The sequence below is a fragment of the Heteronotia binoei genome, chromosome 10, assembly GCF_032191835.1.
Source record: "Heteronotia binoei isolate CCM8104 ecotype False Entrance Well chromosome 10, APGP_CSIRO_Hbin_v1, whole genome shotgun sequence".
NCBI lineage: Eukaryota > Metazoa > Chordata > Lepidosauria > Squamata > Gekkonidae > Heteronotia > Heteronotia binoei.
In genome coordinates, this window is record NC_083232.1 from 72,739,021 (window position 1) to 72,765,008 (window position 25,988).

Here is a 25,988-nt window from a genome sequence, read left to right on the forward strand (position 1 = left end):
TTGTTGCCTTGTGCCTCTACTGATGGCCCTTTGGGTTTGGCTGCTGGCCAGGCCCCAGCCTCCTGAGTCAGGTGTTCAGTGGGACCCCCAGCCTGTCACAATCTATGTATAAACCCACTTCCACAGATCAATCATACCCTATTGGAGTCAGCTAAATAGTACAACTATAGAATTCAGTACATAATTTTAGATGTTTTCCTCCCAATAACATCATCATCTGTTTTGTTACTGATACCTGAGGTTCTCTCAACACAAATTGCCATAAAAACAAAGTGGAAAAAACCTCTGTGCCTTTATTTAAAGAATATACATTAATCTTTGTTTTTTTTTAAAAAAAACTACAAATAAAAACTCTCAATAGATTTCCATTCAGTTGGCTGTAACAATGGAGTTCATCCCAAGAATCCAACTTTTTTGCGCGTTGTTCCAAGGTTCTCTTCTTCATCTAAGACAGTTTGCAGGGAGGTGTGCAAAAGCTTTCCTACTCTCTTTCCTGTCTGGAATACAAATGAAAGAACAAACATATTTGAGGAGACAGGATGATTTTCCTGGTAGAAGAGAATCCCTACATAAAAAGTTCTTCTTTAACAGTTAATGCCTACCAAATAGCCAACACACACATTTTTTTAGAAGTAACCAAATACAAAGCAGTTGTGTATTGCTCCTATCCAACCAACAGTAGCTCCATTCACATAACCATTTTTGAGCTTATATTCAGTTTGTACAGACACTTGTTTGAGCACACAGTAAAGCAGCTGTCTATGTGTTTCACTACATGCACAGATCTCCCCAGTTTATTGCACCCTTGCAAAAGAAAGCAAGAACCACAATAAAGACCTACAGACCAAGGTTTGAAGCTGACAGTATTCCTTAAAAATAGGTCAGATGTTAAATGGAGAGACTATGGCTTGACAGTGGAGTGCATGCTTAATTTGTAAAAGATCCTAAGTTAATTACCTGACATCGCCAAATAAAGGATCTAGAAAGCAGGTGTGGGGAAAGACCTTTTTTCTGCCTTGCCTGAGATCCTGGAAAACTACTGCCAGTCGGAATTGATAGTTCAGCTAGGCAGACCAGCGGTATGATGGATAAGGCAGGTTATCACTGAGCATTCTAACATCCCATGGAACTCAGAGCCAAAAATGTGTTGCTAGCATAACTAAAAGAGAGCTTTGTCAGTTTGATTTCTGAATCTTCCCCATGATCACTACAAACCTCGCTGCTTCAGAGCCTATGGTGTGCAACTAAAACTAGCAGGAAAAAGATTTGCCTTTCTGTATATATCCAACACTTTAAGAAAAAGGCACAAGTGGCAGATAAAAAGTAATGGAACACAAAAAATGAGGGGGAATAAGAAAAAATACAAAATTTGAAAGTGCTGGAGAAAAAACTTCTTTCCATAAAGACTGGCCAGAAGCATAATTGCTATACTTCCCTCAAAGTAACAGTCTGTCATTTCTGTTCCATAACAGACATGGTTTGGATGGAATTACCATCTGCCCTAAGGCTAACAAAAGTACAGTTGCTGATTGGGAGGCAACAGATTGGACAACAAACAATTATAACAGAAGGGTTATGAAACCGTTACCAATAATTTCCCCTGGGTTTTCAATATCCTCTTCCCAACAAAAACATTATTTCCTTTACCCAAGAAAAACTCCAGTAACAACAGTTAGCTGCATCACAACTGCAAATGAAGAAGAATGTCAAACAGGAACTTACCAGGAAAACCCGTAACACTAAACTTGAGAATCAAAATTTGTTAGCAGTAGAAGTCATAGCAATTAGCTTTTGTTATATAAACAAGGACCAAGTCTGCATGCATGGACACATTTCTAGACAGCTTGCTAATTTCTTTTGGAAGCTACTTTTTAAAAACTAAGTAGGCTGACAGATTGACTGTTATGCTGGACTTACTAAAATGCTCAAACTTCACCATACAATTGGAGTCAAAACAAACCTCACTTACCTCCATCATCTCAAATATACTTTCTGGATCAAGGCTTCCTCTCCCTACTTTCTTCATACAAGTTAGAGTACCTCTACTGGTGACAGAAATGAGGAGGCTAGCTAAAGAGCACGCTTCCTCCTGAAGGGTGGCATCCACTACATGCCTATAGCCAATCTGTAATCCAATGCAAAACAAAATCTTAATGACCTGCATCAAAATCTTAATGACCTGCTTCTAGCCCCACTGGTGGACCTCCTGATGGCACTTGTTTTTTTTGGCCACTGTGTGACACACAGTGTTGGACTGGATGGGCCACTGGCCTGATCCAACATGGCTTCTCTTATGTTCTCATCAAGCTTCTCTTTTTTAATAGGAGACTTCTGGCATACACAAAGAACTCCTGACTGAAAAAACATCTTCTTTTCATCAGAGGCAGCTCTAGAAGGATATCTTGTTACGCAGACAGAACCACCCTGTACGTTAAAATGCACAGAGCAGTTGTGCGCAGATCTCAAAGGCTGCAACTCTGTGCCTAGATGTATATACATTAGGCCACTTCCCACATTATCAGTAAAGATGGGTTCTTTTTTCTCAGGACAGGCTGGCTGTGTCTCCGAGGGAACATTCTCCCTAAGCGGATTGCTGTGCATGGAGGGACAATCTGCTCACATTTTTCAGCCTCTTGACCTCATCTGTCCAGCTTCTATGACTCTAAATGGCCAAATGTGGCTATAACGTTTGAAACTGCACATGAAATCCAAACAAGTAGCGCATCCTAATGAATGTATACCCTATTCCAGTGTAACACCAACATGTGGATATCTACACCCCTGCAAACAGAAAGGCTGCATAACGTGGAAAAGGCTGGGTTAGAACCCCAAATAGTTTTCTGTCTACCAGGAATTTTTATATGGTGAAGCATTCAGTGAATGAGTCCTCTCTGAAATCTGGTGATAGTTTTATCATGGGATGTGCCATTTTATAGACCAGCTTTCACTTGTGTCTTCAGGCAGAAGAACGATTGAGGGAATTAATGCATGACTGGAAGCAACGGCCCCTTTAAGCTTCAGATGTCATTCAGATTTTTAAAAAATCCAGTACCTGACAGAATCCTCCAACCTGCATCAAAGTCAGGATAACATCACCCTAGCAAAGCATTTAGAGGATAACTTCTCCAAAGTAAAGCTTAGCACTAGTGGTGGCGGTGGCAGCAGCAGAAAGTGCTGTCATTGCAGCCGACTTACAGCGACCTAGTGGAATTTTTGAGGCAAGAGACATTCAGAGGTGGTTTGCCACTTCCTACCTCCATGGAACTAGCAACATGAAAAACAATGAGCCTCATATACGCACATGAGAGCTTGCCAAGGTTGTGATGACTCATTAAACAACAACAGCTTAGCCTTCTTGTATCAAACCGTTTCGACTAATGCCAGCATTCGGGAGAGTTGTCTAGGGTTCAGAGTGCCAAGACTAGAACTGAGAAGACATGGCTTCAAACTGGACTCACCCTGGGCCAGCTGCACTCTAAAAGCCCACACCAGGGTTGTTGTAAGGATCAGGCTGGGAAGGGGAGGAAATCATCTGAATTTCCTTAAAGCAACTTGTAGGGAGGATGGGATGAGAATGACAGATGGACACAGGCTGAAGCTGGCACATTCTTGAAGGCTTACTTTGCTGAGTGTGACAATGCAGGGTACGTTCTCAACATTAAGTCGAATACAGTCAAAGGGATCATCAGAAAGTTCAATTTCCCGTCCTCCTTCTTCCTCCAAAACACGCACTTTGGGTATCCTAACAGAAACAAATATTGAATGAGGTGCCATTCCCAAATATTTCAACACCTTACAAACACACAAGCTTTCTATTTTGGAAATTCTGAGTGGATTTCAAAATCTCCAGAAATGTCTTTGTCTTTAAGATGCTACTGGACTCTTGCTTTTTTTCTACTGATACCCATCTCAGAACATCCTGAGTTACTTTATATGGACTTTGCCATAAATTGTGACAACAGTAATACAATCTCTGAATCTAATTCTTCATACTTTTTAAAAGTGAGTTTTTGGGGGCTTGGCAAAAAGGATTTTTTTTACCTTGCATCTAAAGAACTCCCCACAGTCTTTTCAGTAACCCACAGTCAAGCAGTCTATGTAATGTCTAGCAATGTATTTCCAGCTAGTCAGATCTGAAGATTTCTTTGTGGGGTTTTTTTTTTTGGTTAGCTGTCTGATTTTTTAAAAATAAAAAACCAAGAAAGGCATGGCTCATTTTCTAATAGAAAACTGTTTTACAAAACCGTTGGGAAAATTTTTATTTCCTTACCTAAACTTCTAAGATGAGGCTGTATCAGCAAGGAATTTAAAACAGCCCCCCCATCAGCAGGGAATAAAAAGAGGCACATTCCGAACATAGATCAGGCTCATTCCAAAGCTGAAGGCTTTTCAAATAAACAGCCTAGAACTATTTTGTATGGCTTTCATAAAAACTGTCTGCCAGAGTGCTATGTAAGTTTTATATAATATAGAGGAAAGCAGATGCAAGACAAGATGTTTTCAACTAGATTATTTGGCAGTGCTGGAAACCCCAATAAAGTTGTGGCATCTCTAATGCAGAGTTGGAGGCATAAACCCAACAGTCATGGTTTCCCCATGTTACAGTGAAAACCTAAACAATTATTCTCTTTAAACCCACTGACTTCCTTGGATTTAGAAATGCATTGTTCATTCTTCTACATGCATCTTTCTCAAAGTGAGACAATGATTGCATTCAGAATTACCCTCAATAGATGACTGGTGCAGATTCATCTGGCATATAGCAGAAACTGACCAACCCAGTCTGGATATATAGAGAAAATGGCTAATGTAACCTTCAGTACAGTATAACAGCCAAGGGAGCAATCCTAAGCGGGTCTATACACAATTAAGTCCCATGTTATTCAATGGGGCTGACGCACAGAAAAGTGTTTTCAGAATCTGCAGCACAAGAGACTAAGCTGTAAGTCATGAAGTTCCTGGTTGAAATCTCACCTCTAAAAAAAAAAAATCTCACCTCTGCCAGAAAATGAGTGGTCTTTAACAAGTCAATCACTTTCAACCTACAAGTCATTATATGGTTATGATTTTTCTGATTGGAAGAATTGCAGAAAGATGTATGCAAAAGTGCTTTGAATGCTCTGGAACATGGTTATCAATTGATTTTTAAATTACTTTTGGGCACAACACTTCATGAAAAAGGTAATCCTGGATATATGCTTTATAGTGAATGAATAACGGCAAACTGTTCTTTGTAGCTTGTTTGAAGAAGGGCCATACTAGGCTAATAAGATATTATAAATTATTAAAAACATATTAGGCTACACCCCTGATATGGCCAATCCTCTAAGATTGTGAAATGCTCCAAACAGCACTACAATTGGGCTCTTGAGGAAGCATAAGTTCAGTTTCTTTATTCTGAGAACAGTCCCATACACTTGTGCCTAGCCAGAGAGGAGGATGCCTCTTCAAATCCTTCAGAGAATTCAGAGCTGACTTTTACTTTTGTGAGAGAAATGTGAACACTGCATCACCACATGTTGAGAGATGTCATAAGCCTTTCAAACCTCAGTCAAAGAAAATACCTGCCAAGGGAAAATTTAAGTCCTCAATTCAAAGCAAGGCTTAGATCTTGAAATTGACAAGTTACCTGGTATTAAACAGTGCAGCTTTGACTGCAACAGAGATAGCATCGAACAAGTTGCCACCGCATTCCAGTAGCTGAAATAAACAGAAGTTGTGAGTCTAACACAAACAGCCCCCTCAGCTGTAACATTCCTAGAACCTTTAGACATCTGATCTTGAGGCTACTTCTCATGAAACAAAACCTTCTCAAAAACAAGCCTTTAGATCACTCTTGATGACAGATGCTTTAAAAACAAAGAGAGAACTGTCATCAAAAATATTAGGAAAATTGTGCTATAAAACCGCTTTTGATGATTTACTGTTTTAATAATGGTGGTGGTGGGAAGTGCCGTCAAGTTGCAACCAACTTATGGCAACCCTGTAGGGTTTAAGACAAGAGAAACAGACATAGTTTGTCATTGCTTGCCTCTGTGTATCAGCCCTGGGCTTTTTTGGTGGCCTCCCATCCAAGTAGTAACCATGGATGGCCCTGCTTAGCTTTTGCGATCGAGCCTATATTAGCTCAATTGCAAAAGCTAATAATAATAATAATAAATTTATTTTTATATCCCGCCCTCCCCTGCCAAGGCAGGCTCAGGGTCATCCATGGTTACTACTTGGATGGGAGGCCACCAAAGAAGCCCAGGGCTGATACACAGAGGCAAGCAATGACAAACTATGTCTGCTCGATCGAGCTAATATGGGCTATTCAGGTCTTTTTACAAAATGACATACTGCCACGTCTAAATTATTTGAAAGTTTCATATACATTCACTCAACAATCCTCAAAACGGCCCTGAAAAATAAGCTGGGAATATTTCAATATGACGGGTACCAAAGCAGACAACTGGCTAAGGCATATGGCCGGTAAGAGCTGGTGAGTTTCTTTGCTTGCAGCTCAACCTCTTAGCTGTTATATTTTGCCTGGTTTTTTTTTTCATGTTTCAGCAATGCTTAAGTTATTTCCAGGTAGGAGACAAGTAGCACCTTTAATGTACCCCATCCCCTCATCTAAAGAAGTATGCATGCATAGGAAAGCTTACATTCTGAATAAACTTTGTTTGTTTTAAAGGTGCTCCTTGACTCCTACTTGGTTCTATTGCTTCAGACCAACATGGCTGCCCACCTGGATTTATCTCCATGTATTAGCCATGATGATTAAATGGAACCTCCATGTTCAGAATCAGTAAACCTCTGAAGAACAGTGCTGGGAGGAGGTAACAGTAGAGGGTGGCCTCTGTGCCTTGCTTGTAGACCTTCTGGGGACACCTGGTTGGGCACTGTGCTCTACTACAAAGATCAGTGGTCTTACTCAGCCAGGCTAACCTTTGGTTCCTAGAATTCTGCTGGTTCAAGCCAGTCTCCAGATCTCAACTAGGCTAAAATGGCTGTAGGACAAATGACATACTTTTTATGTAAACGCGCTAGATCACAGTCATTTTAGCAATGGTAGGAAGCACTTCTCAACAGTATATATAACATCACAGCTATTGCCTTCATACCTACATTCCATAGTATAAACTGAGGGCTCATGCTAAGCAAGAACGCAACAAAACCAGATCACTCACAAAGTAGGAAATCCTGCACACTGTGAGGATTACACAGATATTATTAATAATAATCTTCATAATAATTATATGTGTAACAACAACAATATTTACAACAGTGTATTCATAATATCAATAATAATATAAAAAACTACAATAATTTGACTTTGTGAAATTAAACCAAAAGACTCCCTTCCCTAAATAAATACAGGGATACTCACAGTGGAGCATGCTTTGGGAATGTTAAGAGCAAGTGACAGTCGTCTAAAAGAAACAATGGATGATGGGTAATTCCCAAAAAGCTGCAAGAATCCTAGATGGGGAAGTCTGTATGTGATTACTTTTTAAATTGTTTATCCTGCACCCGCCCCTCCAAATTCCTCACAGTCCTCAGTTTGTCTGTAGTTATTATCATTAATATAAAACTAGTAGCCAGGAAAAGAAATGGATCTTGTTCCTATGTAGAATGATTATAAGGTTCAAGTAGCTTGGTGCAGTGTGCTGCATTTGGACCAAGGAGTTCAGAGTTCAAATCCTTTCTCACTGTGAAGCCATGACTTTGTATCAATCACACTCTCCGAGGCTAACCTACCCCTCACACATTATTTTAAGAAATAAATAGGATAACTTCCCATGCATGGTTCCTTGAGCTCCAAGAAGGCCACTATCTGCTGATGAACCCCAGAGAGCACTGAGGTCAGCTGGAAAAAACTTGCTGACTATCCCCGGACCAAGAGAGGTGAAGTTGCAATGCACCCGCAATCGGGCCTTCTCCTCTGTGGCCCCGAGCTTATGGAACCAACTTCCAGAGGAAATGCGGGCCCTGCGGGATCTTGAACAATTCCGCAGGGCCTGCAAGACTTTCCTCTTCCGACTGGCTTTCGATGATGTAGAAAATTAAGTACTAATGATACCGCCATCATAATAAAGAACAAATAGCAATAGCATTAGCACTTTTATAACTGTAATTAATTTTAAATCTATTAGAATTTTAATGTTGAATGTAACCTTGTTTTTATACAATGGAATGTTACTGTTACTGTTAGCCGCCCTGAGCCTGCCCCGGCGGGGAGGGCGGGATATAAATAAAATTATCTAATCTAATCTAATCTAATCTAATCTGATGGTTAGAAGACTAATCCAAATCTAGGTGCCTGCCCTTAACATCTGGCTACCTTTTATCATCTTTGTGGATGCCTTCTGAAGTACATAATATTGGCTTGGATCCATCATAAATCTGCCATTTCCACTGGATCCCCCTTCCTTCTGGGGTCCCCTATCCTCTAGGAACAGTATTTTGTGGAGATCATTGAGAAGGGGAGGTAGGAAAGTTCCTTTCTGCCATTAGAAAACTGAGTCTGGTCCAATCAATTATGCATCTAGTATAGGTTTCTAGAAAATAGAAACCATCCACAAATGGTTTTTCAGATCCAAGATAGAACCCAGAACTTCGTAGACTCACAATCTAAAGCAGGGTCTAAAGCTTCTTGAGCCTATGGGCACCTTTGGAATTCTGGCACAAAATGGCTGCTGTACAATGACTGTTGCAGGAAGCAGAGCCAGCCCCAAAATGGCTACCACAATTTACCTTCAGTCATTCAGCAAAGATCCTTTGGCAGCAGCTGCCAAAGCGACATTTAAAAATAAATAAAAATCTGTACAGCCAATTAAATCTCCAATAGCCAATCAGAAGACTAGCTGCCCAAACCCCATCTGGCTCCATCCATAGCTGGCAAGCACCAGAGCCCCCATGGGCTCCACAATGTGGACCTCTAATCTAAAGGAGACTAGACCCAAGAAGAGAATCTACCCTAGCATGAATGATGTCCAACAACTGGTTGACACTGAGACTACATGCTCTGATTTTTACAGAAACAAGCTTACTAATAGTCAGACAGTCAATACCTTAAAGAATTCTTTGAAGCTTTGAGTTTAATAAAATTAGAGTTGTTTTACTTACCAAGACATCTACATAAAGCACCCAACAGTGCTCTCTGGGATTAATACAAAGCAACTTCAAGTCTATGCTACTTTCATTGTTAAATATTCTGTAAAGGGTGTTTGCGATTTCTGTGCCAAGTTCCTCTCCACCACGGCCTTCAAATTCAGGAGTGGCATTTGCTGAACTGAAAGAAATTACAACAAAAACAACACAAAAGCGAAGTACTCTTCATCATTGAGGTTTGAAGGACCTGAAGTACAATCAAATCTTACCACATGCATTAAAGGGACATGAATATAACACATTAGAAAAAAATAAACTGAGGCCAAAACAACTTGAAGTCAAAGGGGAGCCACATAGCTGGCAGATAGAGATACATTGTATTACAGATACAATACCCCAATTTGACAGCAGTGACATTGCTGTAAATTGGTGCCTTCTAGCTTCAGGGTGAGGTTAAGAACGAATTTCACAAGGCTAGCAATGATGCCTGCAACATGTGTCAAATTAAGGAGACAAACACAGAGGGTGAGAATAGAAAAACAGAAGTCTGATCAGCCTGTTTCTCTTTCGAGAGACCCAACCTTCAGGAAGCACCACTCAGGGCAGAGCCTAAATAAGAAAAACATTTCAAAATGACAGGGTGAAACATGATGCAGCATTTCTGGTTTACAGCATCCATGAAGGTGGAACACCACTTGCCAAACAGATTTACTAGAGGAACAAGCCTGCTCTTGCAGCCCATGCTCTGCACCGCTACCCAGGAGCTACCAGGTACATGACCCAGGAGCTATCACCCAGGAGCTACCAGGTACATGACAGGGGGAGCTGAGTGCTGAGACTCACTCCTGATGCTTTTCTCCCTTTTCCTCTACAAAGGACATGATCCCAAGTGCTGGTTGCCAAAGATCTTGGCAGCCAGCTCTGCAAGCTGGTGCTGGTGGGAAAGAACAGGTGCTTGTGGGCAACACATATGACACTGTCCTCTAGGTCACTACATGCATAACCACACCACTACTCTAGGGTGGGAGATTTCACTGCCCTTGTACGTTATGTCTGAAGTGCTGTCAAGCCACATTTGACTTATGGCAATTCCACAGCATTTCAAGGCATGAGGTAAACAAAGGCAGTTTGCTATTCCCTGGCTTTTCATAGTGACCCAGGACTTCCTTGGTGGTCTCCCATCCAAGTACTAACCAAGGGCCATCCAGGTCAAGATGCCCTACTACAGACAGCCAAAATTTAGGGTTGTCTCCCAGCAGAAAAAACTTTTAGTTAACCATCTAAAACCATGCTAAAGTTGCACCATCTTGAGCCTATTAATTTCAATAGACTTAGAAATTCTGCTTAGGACTGCACTGTTAACGTGCCTATTAATGAAACCATAGTTCCAAAGGGGAAAAGCCTATGTCTTTTTCTTAAGACAGCACATTCGTGTGCAGAGGCAGGTACCACCATGGAAGTGACAGTTCCTTCCAAGAGTAAGGCCTGCTTTATACACAAAGCAAAATGGTAGACTTTTTTGAGGGGGGCCAATGAAAAGAACTGCCGCATCTAGGGGGGAGGGGCCACATTCTTAATGCTCCCTGAGGTAAAAACTCCCTGCAATTTTTTTTTAAAAAGCACATTAGGGAGAAAGATTCTAAGCCTAGCCCTTTCCATGCTATCCCAGTTTTTCACTTATTGGTTATTATTAACATGAGGAGACTGGAAAACGTTTTCCCTCTCCATCGATCTGAAACAGGGCAGCCATTATAGAAGAACAGTTTGTTTTTTACCCCGCTCTTCACTACCCAAAGCCTTTCCCTCCCTCTCTCCACAAGTACCTTGTGAGGTAGGTGGGGTAGAAAGAGTTCTGAGAGAACTGTAAATGGCACAAGGTCACCAGCAGGCTTCGTGTGTAGGAGTGGGGAATCAAGCCCAGCTCTCCAGATCAGAGTCCATCACTCTTTAACAACTACACCACACTGGCTCTCTGCCACCTCTCAGCCCTCTGCCACCTTATTACCACCTCACAAGATTCCCCCCACCCCAGCTTTTTTTTTAAAAAGGTTCCCTGTGATAATTTTCTCTCACCAAATGCTGCTAAATTATAGCATTTCAACCTGCCTTTGCCCTCTGTTTTGCTATACTACTCTTTAGTGAGTACATGTGTGTGAGGAGGAAGCAAATTACATATTAGGTGGTTCAAATGTACATCAAGATAGTTCAAGTGACTGGTTTATGCATTAGAAGCAATAATGTTTATAATATATGACTGCCAAAATCCCAGAAGGAGAAAACCACACACGTCTCAGTTTTTGGGACAGCAGCCACTGTTTCAGCTGTTCAGTTTAGTTACATATCTGCTTCAGAAAAAGCACAGGCAACCTTGATTTAATTTACCTCAGGCTGTAAATATGCATACAAGGCAGGTATATTTAACAGTGGTGGGTGGGGGAGGAAGTGCTGTTGAAATCTGAAGACATAATTATTAACCATAACATGCAGTAAACCAGCAACGCAGGTGTCAAAGTATATAACTGGCTAAATAATTGGGAGGGGGAAGAAGGAAAGAGACAGTCAAGCAGTCAATTGGTATGAATCTTAAACAAAAGGTGCAACTTTGTTTTTCTCAAAACGCATTTACTAATAAAGAGCTCCAAGCCGCATCAGCTGATTGGCATGCAGCTCAATCTGAATTAGACCTCAATGCTGTGATGTATGAAGTCACAGCAGAGAGTGTTTCTGAGAACATGCAGAGTGCTTTTCTCTACCCACCCTGGTATTACAATCCAATTCCATGTAATTTGTTTTACAACTTAAAACACTGGTGTGAGATCCTCATTTCCTCTCAGCATGACATTTAGTCAGGCAGTGTCGGTGTGCATGTAAAATAAGGAAAAGCATTCTGTACTGTACACCAGCAGAGATTCCTTGTTCTACTGAGTAAGCCTCATCTGAAAACAGTTCTGGTGTATATGGGGTGGGGAAGAAACCAGTCCCTACCACATGATCCTCTCTGGCCCACAGCCATTCAGACTTCTAGACTATTATGCCAGGTTTTTGTCCCTTCAGCCATAGCTTTATGGAGGCACAAAGGAGCGCACTCTCGGGCCTCAGGCTTGGTATCTTCTGCAGTGATATCTCCCTTGCAGGGTCTCAATAACATTCCTTCTATGCCAAGCTATTACTACAGTCTGAGACACTTCTTTAGCACAGCAGCAAGCATGTTTCCTCCTAAGAACTGATCTGTCAACACAGAAAGGCTTTGTTAACATCTGTATTGTCCACTCCCCTAAGAATATAGAGTTGCATAAAGGAGATCTGCCATAGCAACACAGAAAGAGTGGGAGCCACATACAGTTGCTAAAAACCAACCCTCTGAATCAGGCCACAAGCAATTAGTCAAAATGCTAGCACTGTTTAACTGCACTCTGATGTTAAAAAGTTTCCAAGGCAGAAAGAGCACATACAGAAAAGAGCCTAACGAGGATCTAATTTACCTGCATTGTGCCACTTTAGCCCTCTGAGAAATTATAAGCAAACCGGATTCCTAAGTTGTAGTGGAGCTTAATAGCCAATTTGTACGAACGTCAAACTAAGCCATCTTTTCTAATGCACTAAAGAGTTATGTGTTATGTGTAATTAAAGTTATGTGTTATGTTGAGTTATGTGTAATTAAAGGAATTCAGATTTATAGTTCCCATGGCAACATACTAAACAAACCTCTTTCGGGCCTCTGCATTTTAGAGCTTTATTATACGATTCACATTCCATTTACAAAACAAAGCAGTGTGTTGCAGTGATTATGTATGGAAAGAGCTATGAATATTCTATAGTACAATAGAAGTGCTATTGTTCTGCACAGCATAAATTGAAAATGATGTCTAGACATGCTTTGCACAGCCTCAGTTTCATATCAATTCACAAGTCTTGTTTCTATCTATGCATTTATTTTAAGCAAAACAACAGAAATATATGTATGGCAGACTGTACATTAGCACGCTGTCAGCTGAAGATCCTTCAGAAAGTGAGAGACAGAGAGAGAGAAGAAATCACGGACACTACTGTAGTGGCTCTACCTTGTAGAATGGCCGGAGTTGGTCAAGAAGGTTCACACAAACACAGTCATTCCACACAATGGGCAGAAACGTCTAGGATGGTATTCTTGTGATGGAACTGATCGATAGTGGGAAAGAACTTCGTTGCCTATGTCTTAGTAATCCCACATTCTACACTGCTCGCACTATGACATCCTGGGCACTGAAAACATCCTGAGGTAATCAGCTTCAGAAAAGTTGCTTTCACATCACACCCTGAGATAGTAAGTGAACAGATTATGGTGCATTCAGCAAACCAATGCACAAGATTTCAAAGTGATCTGTAGGTACAAACAGGGAATCCACACTTGTGAATTTCATACTGCAAGGAGTGCATGGGAAAGATTACCTTCTAGCTAAGGAACTTTCAATTGCAAGAATGGCACAAGAGGCACCAGACCGTGAACATGTTTAGTATGGATACTTCAGTACAATAACACATATTGTCTTGGCTGATGTCTTAGTCCCCTATTACACCCAACGTGCAGGAAACTAGGATTCCACAAAATTAATCTAAAGGAAGTTTATGTATGGTATTTCATTACTCATTGATAGGAGCGTTTACTTGTAAAAACTATATCCCACCTTTTCAAAAATGCAAGGAACAAACCATCATAGATTAGACTGATCACTATAGACAATTCTCAGATTTCCATACGCTGACTTAAACATAGTATTTTTCAACTGAGACTGTTCATAAGATTAGCTAAAAGTCACCAAGTGAGAGACCAATTAGGTAAGTGTGCACATCATTCAAAGAGGCTACTTCAGGCTATCTGGTTTTTACATACTGATATTTAGTTCTCCTGCCAGTCAAACAACCATCTGAAAATGAGAAAAGGAATCCTACATTTTTAGTTCGCAACCTAACTACCTTTCCTCCCTCCTACCAACAGCACCCAACTCCTCCCATTCCTAGGCCATGTATTAAATGTCTCTCATCCAAACTGACATCTCACTGTCCCCATAGTGGCTGCACTCTTGTCAGTGTCCTCTTGCTGATGCCCTAACTGTGAGCCATTACAATATTTAGGCAATTTTCATGAACATACAAGGAGAAAGTAAAAGAGCCATGCCAGACAATAACATCCAAGAGAATAGGTTTTTAAACCCCACTTTTCTCTACCTCAAGGAGTTTCAAAGTGGCTTATGATCACCTTCCCTTCCTCTCCCCACAACAGGCTCCTTATGACGTAGGTGGGGCTGAGAGAATTCTGAGAGAGCTGTGCCTAGCAGGTTTCATGTAGAGGAGTGGGGAATCAAACCCAGTTCTCCAGACTGGAGTCTGCAGCTCTTTACCACTACACTGGCTCTCAATGCTTAGTCCACGACTAGATAACAGTGCAAATGAAAGACATTATACATAAAATGGATTTTTAAGTTTAAAACCATCAGATTTTATATTGCAGAATATTAACTTGATCAAGCAATTTAAAGAAGTTACATTAATTACGCTTAAGTAAGCCAATGTCAGCCCTCAAGCTCTTTGAACCTGTTCCCAAACCTGTCATAGCTGAATTGTACCCCCCCCCCCCACACTCCTGCACAGAACCTTGATGACCTGGTAGATACCTGGCATGACAGGTTATCCAGGGCCATCAACGAAATTGCACCCCGGCGTCCTCTGCGCCCTCGAAGTAGGCTGGCTCCTTGGTACACCCCGGAGCTACGCCAACTGAAACGGGGTCTCAGACGACTAGAGAGGCGGTGGCGGCATACTCGTGACGAAGCGACGAGAACATCCTATAGAACGTTTATTAAGTCTTATGAGATGGCAGTCAAAGCCGCAAAGAAGGATTACTTTGCGGCTAGGATTGCATCTGCAAATTCGCGCCCAGCACAATTATTTAAGATAATTGAAAATCTGACCACTCTGCCCCAAGGCAGACCAAACATGAGAGAATTGGAAATAGGCTGTGAGGCTTTTGCGAAATTTTTTGCAGATAAAATCTCGTCGCTCCGCCAGGACTTTTCTGCCACATTGAATGCAGTAGATGAACCCGGGGCTCCGTGCCTGTCTCCTGATGTTATCTTGGATCACTTTGACGCGCTTAGTCTTGGGGAAGTCGACGAAGTCCTCTCAACTGTACGCTCTACAACTTGCGACCTTGACCCATGCCCCTCCTGGCTAATTAAATCTTGCCAGAGGGAGCTTAGATATCCTATACGGGATATCGTAAATAGATCCCTCTTGGAAGGGCAATTTCCAACATCTTTGAAAGAGGCCATGGTCCGCCCTCTCCTAAAAAAGAGTACAGCAGATCCGGCCGAATTGGCAAATTATTGACCGGTCTCGAACCTACCATTTTTAGGTAAGGTTATAGAGAGGGCAGTGGCGTTACAGTTGCAGAGTTTTTTGGATGACACTTCTGCCTTAGACCCTCACCAGTCCGGCTTTCGTCCTGGTTATGGGACGGAGACAGTGCTGGTCGCCTTGGTGGATGACCTCCAGCGGCATCTGGATCAAGGCGGCGTGGCGGTGCTGATATTGTTGGACCTGTCGGCCGCATTTGATACGGTAGATCATCAGCTACTGGCCCGCCGGCTCGCCGACGCGGGGATTGGAGGATTGGCCTTACAGTGGCTTTCCTCCTTCCTCGAAGGACGGGGACAAAGGGTGGCCATTGGGGGGGAACGGTCCCGGAGGCACCCACTAGTATGTGGGGTGCCACAAGGGGCAGTTCTCTCCCCGATGTTGTTTAACATCTATGTGCCCCCTTGCCCAGATTGCCCGGAGGTTTGGGCTTGGGTGCCATCAATACGCTGATGACACCCAGCTCTATCTACTAATGGATGGCCGGCCTGGCTCCGTCCCAGAAAGCCTGGACCTAGCATTGCAAGCCGTGGCAGGTTGGCTCAGACTAAGCGGGCTGAAGTTGAATCCAACGAAGACAGAGGTCCTTTGCTCGGGTCGCGGTGCCCTGGGAAGGGAAATCCCCTTGCCGGTTCTTGACGGTGTGCAGCTTAAAGCGGCACATAAGGTCAGGAGCCTGGGGGTTCTTCTGGAGCCTTCATTATCAATGGAGGCAGAGATAGCGGCCGCTGCCAAGTCCACGTTCTTTCATCTTCGACGGGCGAAGCAGTTGGCCCCCTTCCTGGAGCGCCGTGACCTAGCAATGGTGATCCATGCTACGGTCACCTCGAGACTGTACTACTGCAACGCCCTCTACATGGGGCTGCCCTTGTGCCGAACTCGGCGGCTGCAGCTGGTGCAGAACGCGGCGGCTAGGCTGTTGTTGGGGCTCCCAAGATGGGAGCACATACAGCCGGGGCTGCGCGGGCTGCACTGGCTGCCAGTGGTATACCGAGTTCGCTACAAAGTGCTGGTTATTACCTTTAAAGCCCTATATGGCCGAGGACCTACCTACCTGAGGGACTGTCTCTCCCCATACGAGCCCCAGAGGGCACTGAGGTCATCTGGGAAAAACCAGTTGAATATCCCTGGGCCAAGGGAGGCCAGACTGAAGGCCACCCGGGATCGGGCCTTCTCTGTCACCGCTCCACTATTATGGAACCAACTTCCTGAGGAAGTGAGGGCCCTAAGATGTTTAGATCAATTTCGTAGGGCCTGTAAGACCCACCTTTTCAAGATGGCCTTCAACTAGTGACAGAATCACTGACAAAGCTAGGCATGCTGCTGGAAATGTTTTAATGTTTTATTCTTGGAAGTCTACCAAAAATCTAATGTTTATAACGCCATATTGTTATGTTAATTTTAATAATTTATAACTGTTTTAACCATGTTTTATAATGTAAAACCGATGTGATGTGTATTTTATGTTGTGAGCCGCCCTGAGCCCGCTTTGGCGGGGAGGGCGGGATAGAAATAAAAAATTATTATTATTATTATATAACCGTGAAACAGTTTCACAAGATCAGTGCTAGGCCTCATGTTCATCCTTGGATTCATCCATCATCTCAAATTCTACATATGTGTTAAAGAATCCTGTGGCACTTAAAGACCAGCAGATTTATTGTGGTGTAAAACGTTGTGGATTTGAGACCGTGAAGATTAATTATGGCATACACTGTTAGTCTTTCAGGTGTCAAAGACTCCATTTTGTAAATTCTTCAACGCAGTCAACAGTTTAGAATATGGATTCTAAAAGTTCTGCTTTTCCCTTTCTGTATACCTTTCGAAGACAAATATTACAATAGCAAAATGAGTTATTTGGCAAACTTCTGCACCTGGAAAAACATCACCAGGCTCTCCAATAAACATATTGAAGCTGAAGTAGTTGCATTAATACTGAAAAATATCTAATCAGCACCATCTAGTGGTTGTGTGATAATGTCCATGGGAAAACATTTAGGTTGTGTCACTTCAAAACCAAATGCAGTGCGAAGGCCTCCCCATTTGACTAAGAGGAAATGCAACAGGGCCATATGAAGGAGTGCATGACCCAAGCCATGCCCCTCCCCAGCCATTCTGCAAGGAGAAGAAAGCACCTGGAGAAGTTCTCTAGGACAATTCCTACACAGCCCAGGCAAATGCCATAGGTGATCATTCCCCATATACCAATCTTCCCTCAAGGACAGTTGACAGCTGACCCATGAGCACCCAAGACCTAGGCAAATAGTGGCACAGCAGTCTCTCTAAGTGCACGCCACAGGGAGATAGAAATTCAAACAAGTCTGTGCAAACACCTGAGCCAGCTTCTGATTTGGGGGCTCCTGGTTTTTTACACAGGAAGCTGTGAGAACCAAGACAGCTTTAGGTATCTAGTTTTCTGCAACAAATGTGCAGTTCTCTTAAGAAATACAGATAAAGCCAAAAGAGCACAACTACAAAAAGGAGGCTGAAGGAAAGCAAAAAAAAAAAAAGTGATTCCCCCTTGAATACCTTCGGCTAGGATTTGAAAGGGAAGGGAAGAGCCAACCTTAAAAGGATGTAAACTCTAGTAAAGGGCTGAATGTAGCTCCCATTACTTCAGAAGTGAGGATAGATGGTGATGCACTCACTGAAGAGAATGGGAAGTGCCATCTCTATCAACAGAAAAAGCAAATATGTAAGAGAAGCAGGAGGAGACAGAAGAAGAAGAGAATAGTAGGTTTTTTATACTCTGCTTTTCTCAACTCAAGGAGTCTCATAGTGGCTTTCAAATCACCTTCTTTGAGAGTCAGCATGGTGTAGTGGTTAAGAGCAGCAGACTCTAATCTGGAGTACCAGGTTTGATTCCACTCTCCTCTACATGAAGCCTGCTGGGTGACCTTGGGCCAATCACAGTTCTCTCAGAACTCTCTCAGCCCCTGTGGTGTGGAGAGGAAGGGAAGGAGACTGTAAGCCACTTTGAGACTCCTTAGGGAAGAGAAAAGCAGGGTATAAAATCCAACTTTTCTTCTTCTCTCCCTGAAATAGTCACCTTGTGAGGTAGGTGGGGCCTTGAAACCACTCTTGATCACTACACTACACTGGCTCCCAGATAGCCTAATGAGGCTGCCCAAAACCAGTGATGGGGAGAAAGAAGACGGAAAAGGCAGGATGCTAGTCACAACTAAAGGAAAGAAATAAGGGAAGGAAAAGGATTAGCTCACAAAGTAACTTTGATGGCTAATTGTTTGGGATCCCCAAATCCAGAAATAAAACATATGTATAGAAAAGTGCAAAATTAACATAGATCACCTAATATTTATACCCCATCCTTTCCATAGGGCTTAAGTCTGAAGCCTTTTCTGTATACTAGGTGGCTCTTCCATTGAAGTAGTAACCACTGAAATTGGCAGAAGCCTATTTGGAGGATAGTTGGATCCACCCCAATATAATCGATTTTTACTCACCAATCCACAAAGAATTCCAAGTAGCCTTCATTTGGTCTATCCAGCTTGGGAGTTCCCATTTCTGCTTTCACTCCAACCAGGATATCTGTGTGTCCCTGTTGAAATACAGAACTCAGCTAGAAATATTTTCCAGTCATTTGATCACAACAATGTATATTCCTCAGTATTTGTCTCCTTTTAGAAAAGCTTTGATAAGATGACATGAAAACTTCTGAAGCACCTTCAAAGCATAGAAACAACTGACCTTGTAATTACACGATCCTGTACAGATTTACACAGACAAGCACTGTCAATTAACTACTTATATTCAATGGACTAGGATATTAACACTGTAAATATCTGCTGTTTAGCACAGTAACGCAGTACAGCATCGGGGCTTTTAAGAAGATTCTGCTGTATCTCCAGTCCACATACTTGCTAAATAACACTTTCAATTTTTTAAATTTAACTGCAAATTTCACTTGCACAGGTTTACTCTGCACATTTTGAAATTCAGAACCCACACAATTTCTTCCAATCGTTTCATCCATACACACAAGTGGGGCTTGCAGACTGCTTTCATTATTGCGTTCTCAGTAAACAGCTGTCACCAGAGACTTGGCCCATTAAAGCAGATGAACACATGCGAGTCAGCTTCCCTTTGTCACCCATGAATTCTTCTGGTCTTAACCCCTTGACTATCTGGGCATACAGGCGTCTTTACCTCCGCTGCTTTCACCTGGCCAACAGCACACAGTCCTCCATAAGCCTGCATGAGGCTTTTCTTCATATCACCTTTCTGACTTTTTCAATTTTGTACCACTTCATAGCACTCCTGCTTTTAGCTCTGGCTACTTGCCAGCACTGCAGTTTCTCCCAGGCTCTTCATTTCAGGTAGTGCCTGCTTTTCTCACACCCCCACAGCCATTTGTGTCCTTGGCTTGCATCTACTATCCCTTGAGCCTTCCTCCCATTCAGCTTCCCACTTCTTAGCTTTCCTCCATAACTCAGACCCTTCCCTGTCCCTAAGCCTGCATCTTTTTATCCCAAGTGCTCTGATCCTCCAGTTCTTTCAAAGAACCTCCACCTGTTGCTTAATTGTTCCTTCATCTCTAAGCACTTAAATATAAACATTCATGAAATCACAGCAGTAAAGCTAGGCAGTCAATTTTTAACATTTTAAAGGCAAACGTTTGGTTTTACATAGGAATTGACTAGCTTCCATTAGCAATTCATAATTGCCTGTAGCAAGTATACTTACTAGTTTCACTCGAGCAGAACCGCTTGTATTAGATACAACATCTGTTTCCACTTCAATACATCTATAATCTTCACAGCCACGGCCATCAACCCGAAGATCCTCCTAAACAAAAACCATCACAGTTATCACATCTGCATATTATCCAGGCATGATTTAATTAGTCTAGCCTGCAAACAACACCAGTTACTCTGTTCTCTCTCAATGCCTAGCTAGTAAATGCCCCACTTCTACCAATGGAAACACAGATACTGTAAGGGAGACTACTAAGATGTGCAATAGAGCAATCTGGGGTTTCACCACTACTCCAAGACTATGCTGCCTTTTGGGGCTTTTACAGAGGCTAACAAGTGGAAATGAAGCCAGTGACTCTTCTCCCCTGGCCCATAAAAGCCTTTATGTTAGACTGCTGTCAATGGCCCAGCAGCAAGGCCAACAAAAAAGTAGCTCTTCAGAGTGGGACAATGAGCATGTGGCATCAGCAAACCCAAGTTAAAGGGCAGTAAGACAGTCATGAGAGTACATGATGCAAAAACATAAAAGGAAAGGAAAAATATTGTGCTATCTTGATGTCACACCATTATGTGAATTGGGAATAACTCTATTCAGGACTTAGATATCTTAGAAGAAGATGGAACTGGATTTGTATCCTGCCCTCCACTCTGAATGTCAGAGTGGCTCACAACCTCCTTTACCTTCATCCCCCACAACAGACACCCTGTAAGGTAGGTGCGGCTGAGAGGGTTGGCACAGAAGCTGCCCTTTCAAGGGCAACTCTGGGAGAGCTATGGCTAACCCAAGGCCATTCTAGCAGCTGCAAATGGAGGAGTGGGTAATCAAACACAATTCTCCCAGATAAGAGTCTGCACATTTAACCACTGCACCAAACTGGTGTAACAGATGCACAACACTGCAGACATTCAACCATGCAAGCTTCTCTTGCAAAGTTATGGAGCAACAGGGAAAGCTTCCCTATTGAATTTCTGTTCACTGTATTGCTGTTGAGAAATGCAATAAAGAATCATGGCAGTTATTCCCAGAAACAGCCATCTGCTCCCCCCCCCCCCTCCATGTCTAAGTCTATCAACTGCTGCAGTTCTAGCCTGCCTGGAAATCTTATTTCCACCATCTCAGAGACAAAGAGGTCACTTTGCAGCTGGACGTGTGCACTGTCTCCAGAGAGAGAAGCACTGCCTCTGAAGTGCCATCAGACAATGTCAAAAGTTCTAGCTGTAGAGGCAGATCTGCATATGCAAGTGAACATTTGATAGGGAGGGAAGAAAGGAAAACAGACAGATAGAAAGATGTAGGCCAGCTCTGAGTGGTGAAGAAAACGCACCTTTTGTACATGATCAAGTACCCCTTGTCCTCAGAAGACCTCCCACACTTGATCCCAGATTAAATGCCGCTTCTAGGGAGAACAACTCACAGCATTTTACAAACGCTTTTAGAATAGTACGACCTCCCTCGGGACTGCTTACCTGGACACCGTGCATGATGTACACTTTCTCCGCTTCGCTCAATACCACGGACGCCATGACGTCTCATGCAAACTCAGCCTGTCCAAAACCGGTGACGTTAGCAAAGGAAGCCCCAGCTATACCGTGAGGTACGGCGCGTTCCCCCAGCCCCGCCCGCTCCCACGGCGCATCCTAAGCGCGTCACCCGCTTCCTTCCAGTGCTCTCTCCTCCCTTCCCCTGGCAGGCGAAGCGGCCTCGCGCCTTCCCACGGCCTGATTCATGCTTTCCTCCCCTGCTGCTTCTACGTCACTCGCGGGTGGAAAGGGATGCTTGGCGCTGGGAGGTGCCAGATGGGGCTAGCCGGGGAAACTACCGCGTTACAAAACCAACGTAGCTCTTTTCTGGGCAAGAGGAGGGCTGCTGCTCGATCGAGAGCGGCATGCGTGCCCCCCCCCCCCCGGCCAGCTCGGTGCATCCTCTCCGGTGGGCTTAGTTCAGAAGTAAGTCGCCATTGACTTTAATCGGGCTGGCTCTCAAGCAGATGCAGAGAATGGCAGCCGAGGAGGCCGATCCTGTGCACGTTTACTCCGGAGTAAAGTCTCCTGAAGGCAAAAGGGATGACTCCCAGAATTGCAGACGACTTTGTGAGGTGTGCTTTGTGAGGTGTACTTCCCATGAGAAAGATTTCCTTACAGCAGAGACTACAGTATGTGGGATATCAATTCATACTCTAGATATAAGATTTGCCAGACTGGAAGAAGTCAGTACATAAGAAGCAAAAGTAATGGGTCCACAGCTAAACTGAGAAATCTTGCATTTTGGGCCTTTGGAAGAAAACCAGTCCAGTATCCTTAAAGCATAAACCAGCGCCTAGTATAAACTATGGATAATCTAGGTATAGACACCTGATGATGGATAGGTGTAGATGTGCTTTGAAAGAACTGTGAATATACAGGACAGTGTTAACTTCTGATTAATTACATTCTTTTTACACCTCACTCCTGAACTGTTGTCAGAAATCTTCCAATTAGGTGTGCATAGGGTTGTAGTCTTTATCTGTAATGGTGCAAGAGGAAATACACTTGTTATGCTCTCATTAGTTGGGTATATTTTTCATAATTATTTTGTAATGTAGTAAAGCAGACTACTTCCACAGGTAATTATGTTGCATTCCAAACACTACATAGTTCTATTAAGTGAAGTGGACTTTCAAATATTGATTTTGGGCTTTTCAAGTCAGGGCTGAAGCTTTTGCATGCATGCCTACATTGGCTTTAAGTCACTATTTATTTGTCATTGTTACTGGCATTATACAGAGCAATCATAAAAAGGTTTACTCAAAATCTTACCATGTACTGAGATATATTCCCAGGAAATCGTTAGGATTTAGGCTGCAATCACACACACTATGCACTTTCAGTCCACTTTCCAACTGGATTTTGCCAGTTCACACAGTAAAATCCAGTTAGAAAGTGGATGGAAAGTACATTATTTAGTGTGTGTAATTGCAGCCTTAGTCCTTTTTCAGAAGGGTATTCAGAAGTGCCCCCTTCATCTGTAATCCCACTAGATTGCAGCATTTATACTGCTGTTAGTAACAAATACAAAGACAGCACAAACCTACATGTATTTTTAAAGTTTGTGTTGGTAAATGTGCCATAGGGCTGCAGTTTTGCATTGCGACCTTAAACAGTTCTGCCTTTTGCGGCCCGTTGACTTCACCGCATGTAGAAGGCTCTCGTTATGATTGCCTGCCAGTACAGCATCCTGCTACCAGGAGCCGCCAGCCACATTACTTGAAGATAAATGGGAGTTAGCAAATAAATCAGGGTAGGAAAAGGGAGCGCAGTGGAGGCCACGGCCTTTTGTGTCTGCTTGCTTGTTGATTCGTTTTGCGCGTGAGGAGGTGTCCCGCTACTGAGGCTGGCACGACCAAAGAGAACGGGCCTCAACCCCGCGGCTGGCGACCACCTCCTCACAGCCCCCCTGGAAGCAAGCCCGGAAACGCGGCTCGGTCAGCGACTGCAACAGCAGCGCCTCTTCAGGTGCCGCAGAAGCGCCGGAGCCGCCCGCCTCGTCCTGGGTTGCGCTCGCCGGGGCAGGAGGGGAGGCGTTCCGGTGCTGAAGGGCGGAGGGAGGCTGGCGCGTCGCTGACTTCCTGGTTTCCCCGCCCCTTCCCCCTCGAGCGCGAATGGGGGGGAGGCCGAGGCGAGCCGGGGGAGAGAGAGCCGAGCAGCCCTAGCGGGGAAGGAGCCTCCCTGGCTGGGGCGTCGCGCGCTGGCTTCCCCGGGGCGAATGGAACGCGGCGCTGGGCGTTGGAAGGCTGACCCGGGAGGCGCGCGCGGTTGGCAGAGCGGGGGCGGCGGCTCCAGCAGCAGCAGCCAGCGTGTTGCGGCACCACCAGCCTTGGGTAGGTCGAAAGGGAGGGAGGGGAGGCCAGATGGAAGGCAACTCTGAGACGCCCCCCCCCCCCCCGCCGCTCGCCGGCGCTGGGTCTGGGGTGGGGAGGTCGGAGCTTGAGCTGGGTAGAAAAGGCAGGTGGGCGTCCACGGCAGCGCCAGCTGGTCCCCCCTTCCCGGGCTGCGCGCCGCAGCAAAGGAAATTCAGGGGGAAGGGACGAGGAGGGAGGCAGGTTGGTGCCTGTGTGATGCGGCGCGCGTGTGGGGACAGGACCCGAGGAGACTTCAGGGTGGTTGTGGCGCGTGTGGGGAGCAGGGCTTCTTGCAAGGTGAAGCCGGGGTCGCTGGTGTCTCCGGGCCGTGCGGGGGGGGGGGATCTCATGTATCTGCTGGACGAACTGTTTTCAAGTTGGAAGCCGGAAAGCAGAACCATTGGAAGGGACTGACCGGAACAAACGCTTCCCTGACCGGTGCGGAGAACTGAATGCGCCGGCCGGATTTGCAAGGTGCCTCCGTCTGTGGAAGGCAAGCACATCGAACGAGCCCTCAAGCGGCGCCCGGCCATGTTCACATGGCAAAGGCAAGGGGACGATATCGAGTGCAGATCCTGCTGAAGTGTCTCTTTTACTATATGAGCTCTGGGGGCTGTGTGCATGCCCTTCAATGTTGTTAGGTGCGTTCCATCCTGACACACAAAACTCCTCAAATGGTGTGTCTTTCAGTCAAGTGCTGAGAAATACCAGGTGCATCCGTCTGCATGAGAGTATCCAGACAGGCAGGCTTTTGTGTGGTCAGGTCAGGTGGTGGCGTCTGCTTCCTTGTGGCCTGGCCCTGTTCAGCATGTTTTTTTTAAAAAATCCATTTTTTTTTTGTTTTTAAGGAAAACATCTCTCAAACATTACCACAACTGGTCAGGGGTGAAACTTGTGACCCAGTTGCTGTGTGCATGTGCGCCTTGCAGATCTCCCTTTGCAGGAGACAAATCTATATTTAATTATTCTGGAACCTGGCCACTTTACAAATAAACCAAAGTGGTGCAGAGTATTGGACCCAAATCACCTGCACCCAACTTCCTCTTGAACTGTGACATTCACTGATCAACAGGCCCATCACTGTGTTTCAGTCAGAGGATTGTGGAAGTTTGGAATGTTATGTGCTGCCTTTGAGCTCACTGAATTTAAGAGTAGGCCAGAATCAAAATGTACATTTTGTGGCACCTTTATCTTGTGCTATGGAGAAGAGAGCATTTACATACAGGAAATATGTAAAAATGAGCACTGAAGAACAAAGCCAAAGTTTACCTAGGACAAGATTTCTGATCCGGTCACACCCTCGTTGTGTAGCATTGTGTTCCACTGTGTGGGGAGTTGCCACACAAGCAGGTTACTGAAAGTGAAAGTATTAAGTTGCTGTTATTTTTGAGAGGGAGCCAGTGGGATACTCACCATAGCAATATTACAGCTTGTCCTGTTGGAATTAACTGTGATAAAGTAAAAGTCTTTGTATTAATATGCAGGTAACAGGTTTTATGCCATTTAATGGATGCAGCAACAGATGTTTGCCCAGTAAATAGAAGTAGGCCTGATCAAAATGCCACTTCATGTAAAAAAGAATTAGGATTTTCCTAATTCTAAAACTGATTGTATTTTGACTGTGTTAGAAATGATTCAGTAGCCCAAGCATGTTTGCTGTGGTAAGCAGCACTTTTTAGAATTATCTGTAATCCTGTTTCTATGATGTTAAAGTAGTATTAATATTTTGATTTATAAACTTTCAGTTTACTGATAATTAAATCCTATGAAAGGATGTTGTCATGATCTTTAAACATAGTTCTACATTAAGTAACATGTTTTAACAATCTTGAAATCTTTGCTGTCCTTCCTTAGACATCAAAAAGTGGAGTAAACTGGTCTGATAGTTAGAATTAACCTAAATGCT

General features: G+C 43.8%; 2 protein-coding genes across 6 annotated transcripts in view; one reads left to right on the forward strand and one right to left on the reverse strand.

The window, feature by feature from the left end:
- Nucleotides 1–273: 273 nt before the first annotated feature.
- On the reverse strand, nt 274–22,176 carry EXOSC7 (exosome component 7). Its single transcript, XM_060247502.1, has 8 exons — nt 21,672–22,176; nt 20,194–20,295; nt 18,954–19,048; nt 9,112–9,277; nt 5,630–5,700; nt 3,622–3,742; nt 1,970–2,125; nt 274–497 (listed from the first exon to the last, which is right to left on the reverse strand). The coding sequence occupies exons 1-8, from the start codon at nt 21,726–21,728 to the stop codon at nt 393–395; spliced, it is 873 nt and encodes a 290-aa protein (XP_060103485.1). The 5' UTR covers nt 21,729–22,176; the 3' UTR covers nt 274–392.
- The window catches only part of ZDHHC3 (zinc finger DHHC-type palmitoyltransferase 3), a 57,458-nt gene continuing 53,340 nt past the window's right edge, over nt 21,871–25,988 (forward strand). Inside the window, exon 1 of one of the 5 annotated variants that reach the window (XM_060247499.1) lies at nt 21,871–22,300. The gene's annotated coding sequence lies outside the window, so the exon portion shown is untranslated. Of the gene's footprint in view, nt 22,301–23,706; nt 24,062–25,988 lie in introns of those variants that run through there. The other 4 variants (XM_060247497.1, XM_060247500.1, XM_060247495.1 and 1 more) reach the window with 4 other exon arrangements.

Bases quoted from the DNA above. Each gene is read 5' to 3' on its own strand.
- EXOSC7 (XM_060247502.1), bottom strand. From the start codon at position 21,728: ATGGCGTCCGTGGTATTGAGCGAAGCGGAGAAAGTGTACATCATGCAC. The intron at 20,296-21,671 runs GTAAGCAGTCCC...GTTTTTGTTTAG, and splicing joins ACATCATGCACGGTGTCCAG to GAGGATCTTCGGGTTGATGG. The intron at 19,049-20,193 runs GTAAGTATACTT...GTATTTCAACAG, and splicing joins GTTCTGCTCGAGTGAAACTA to GGACACACAGATATCCTGGT.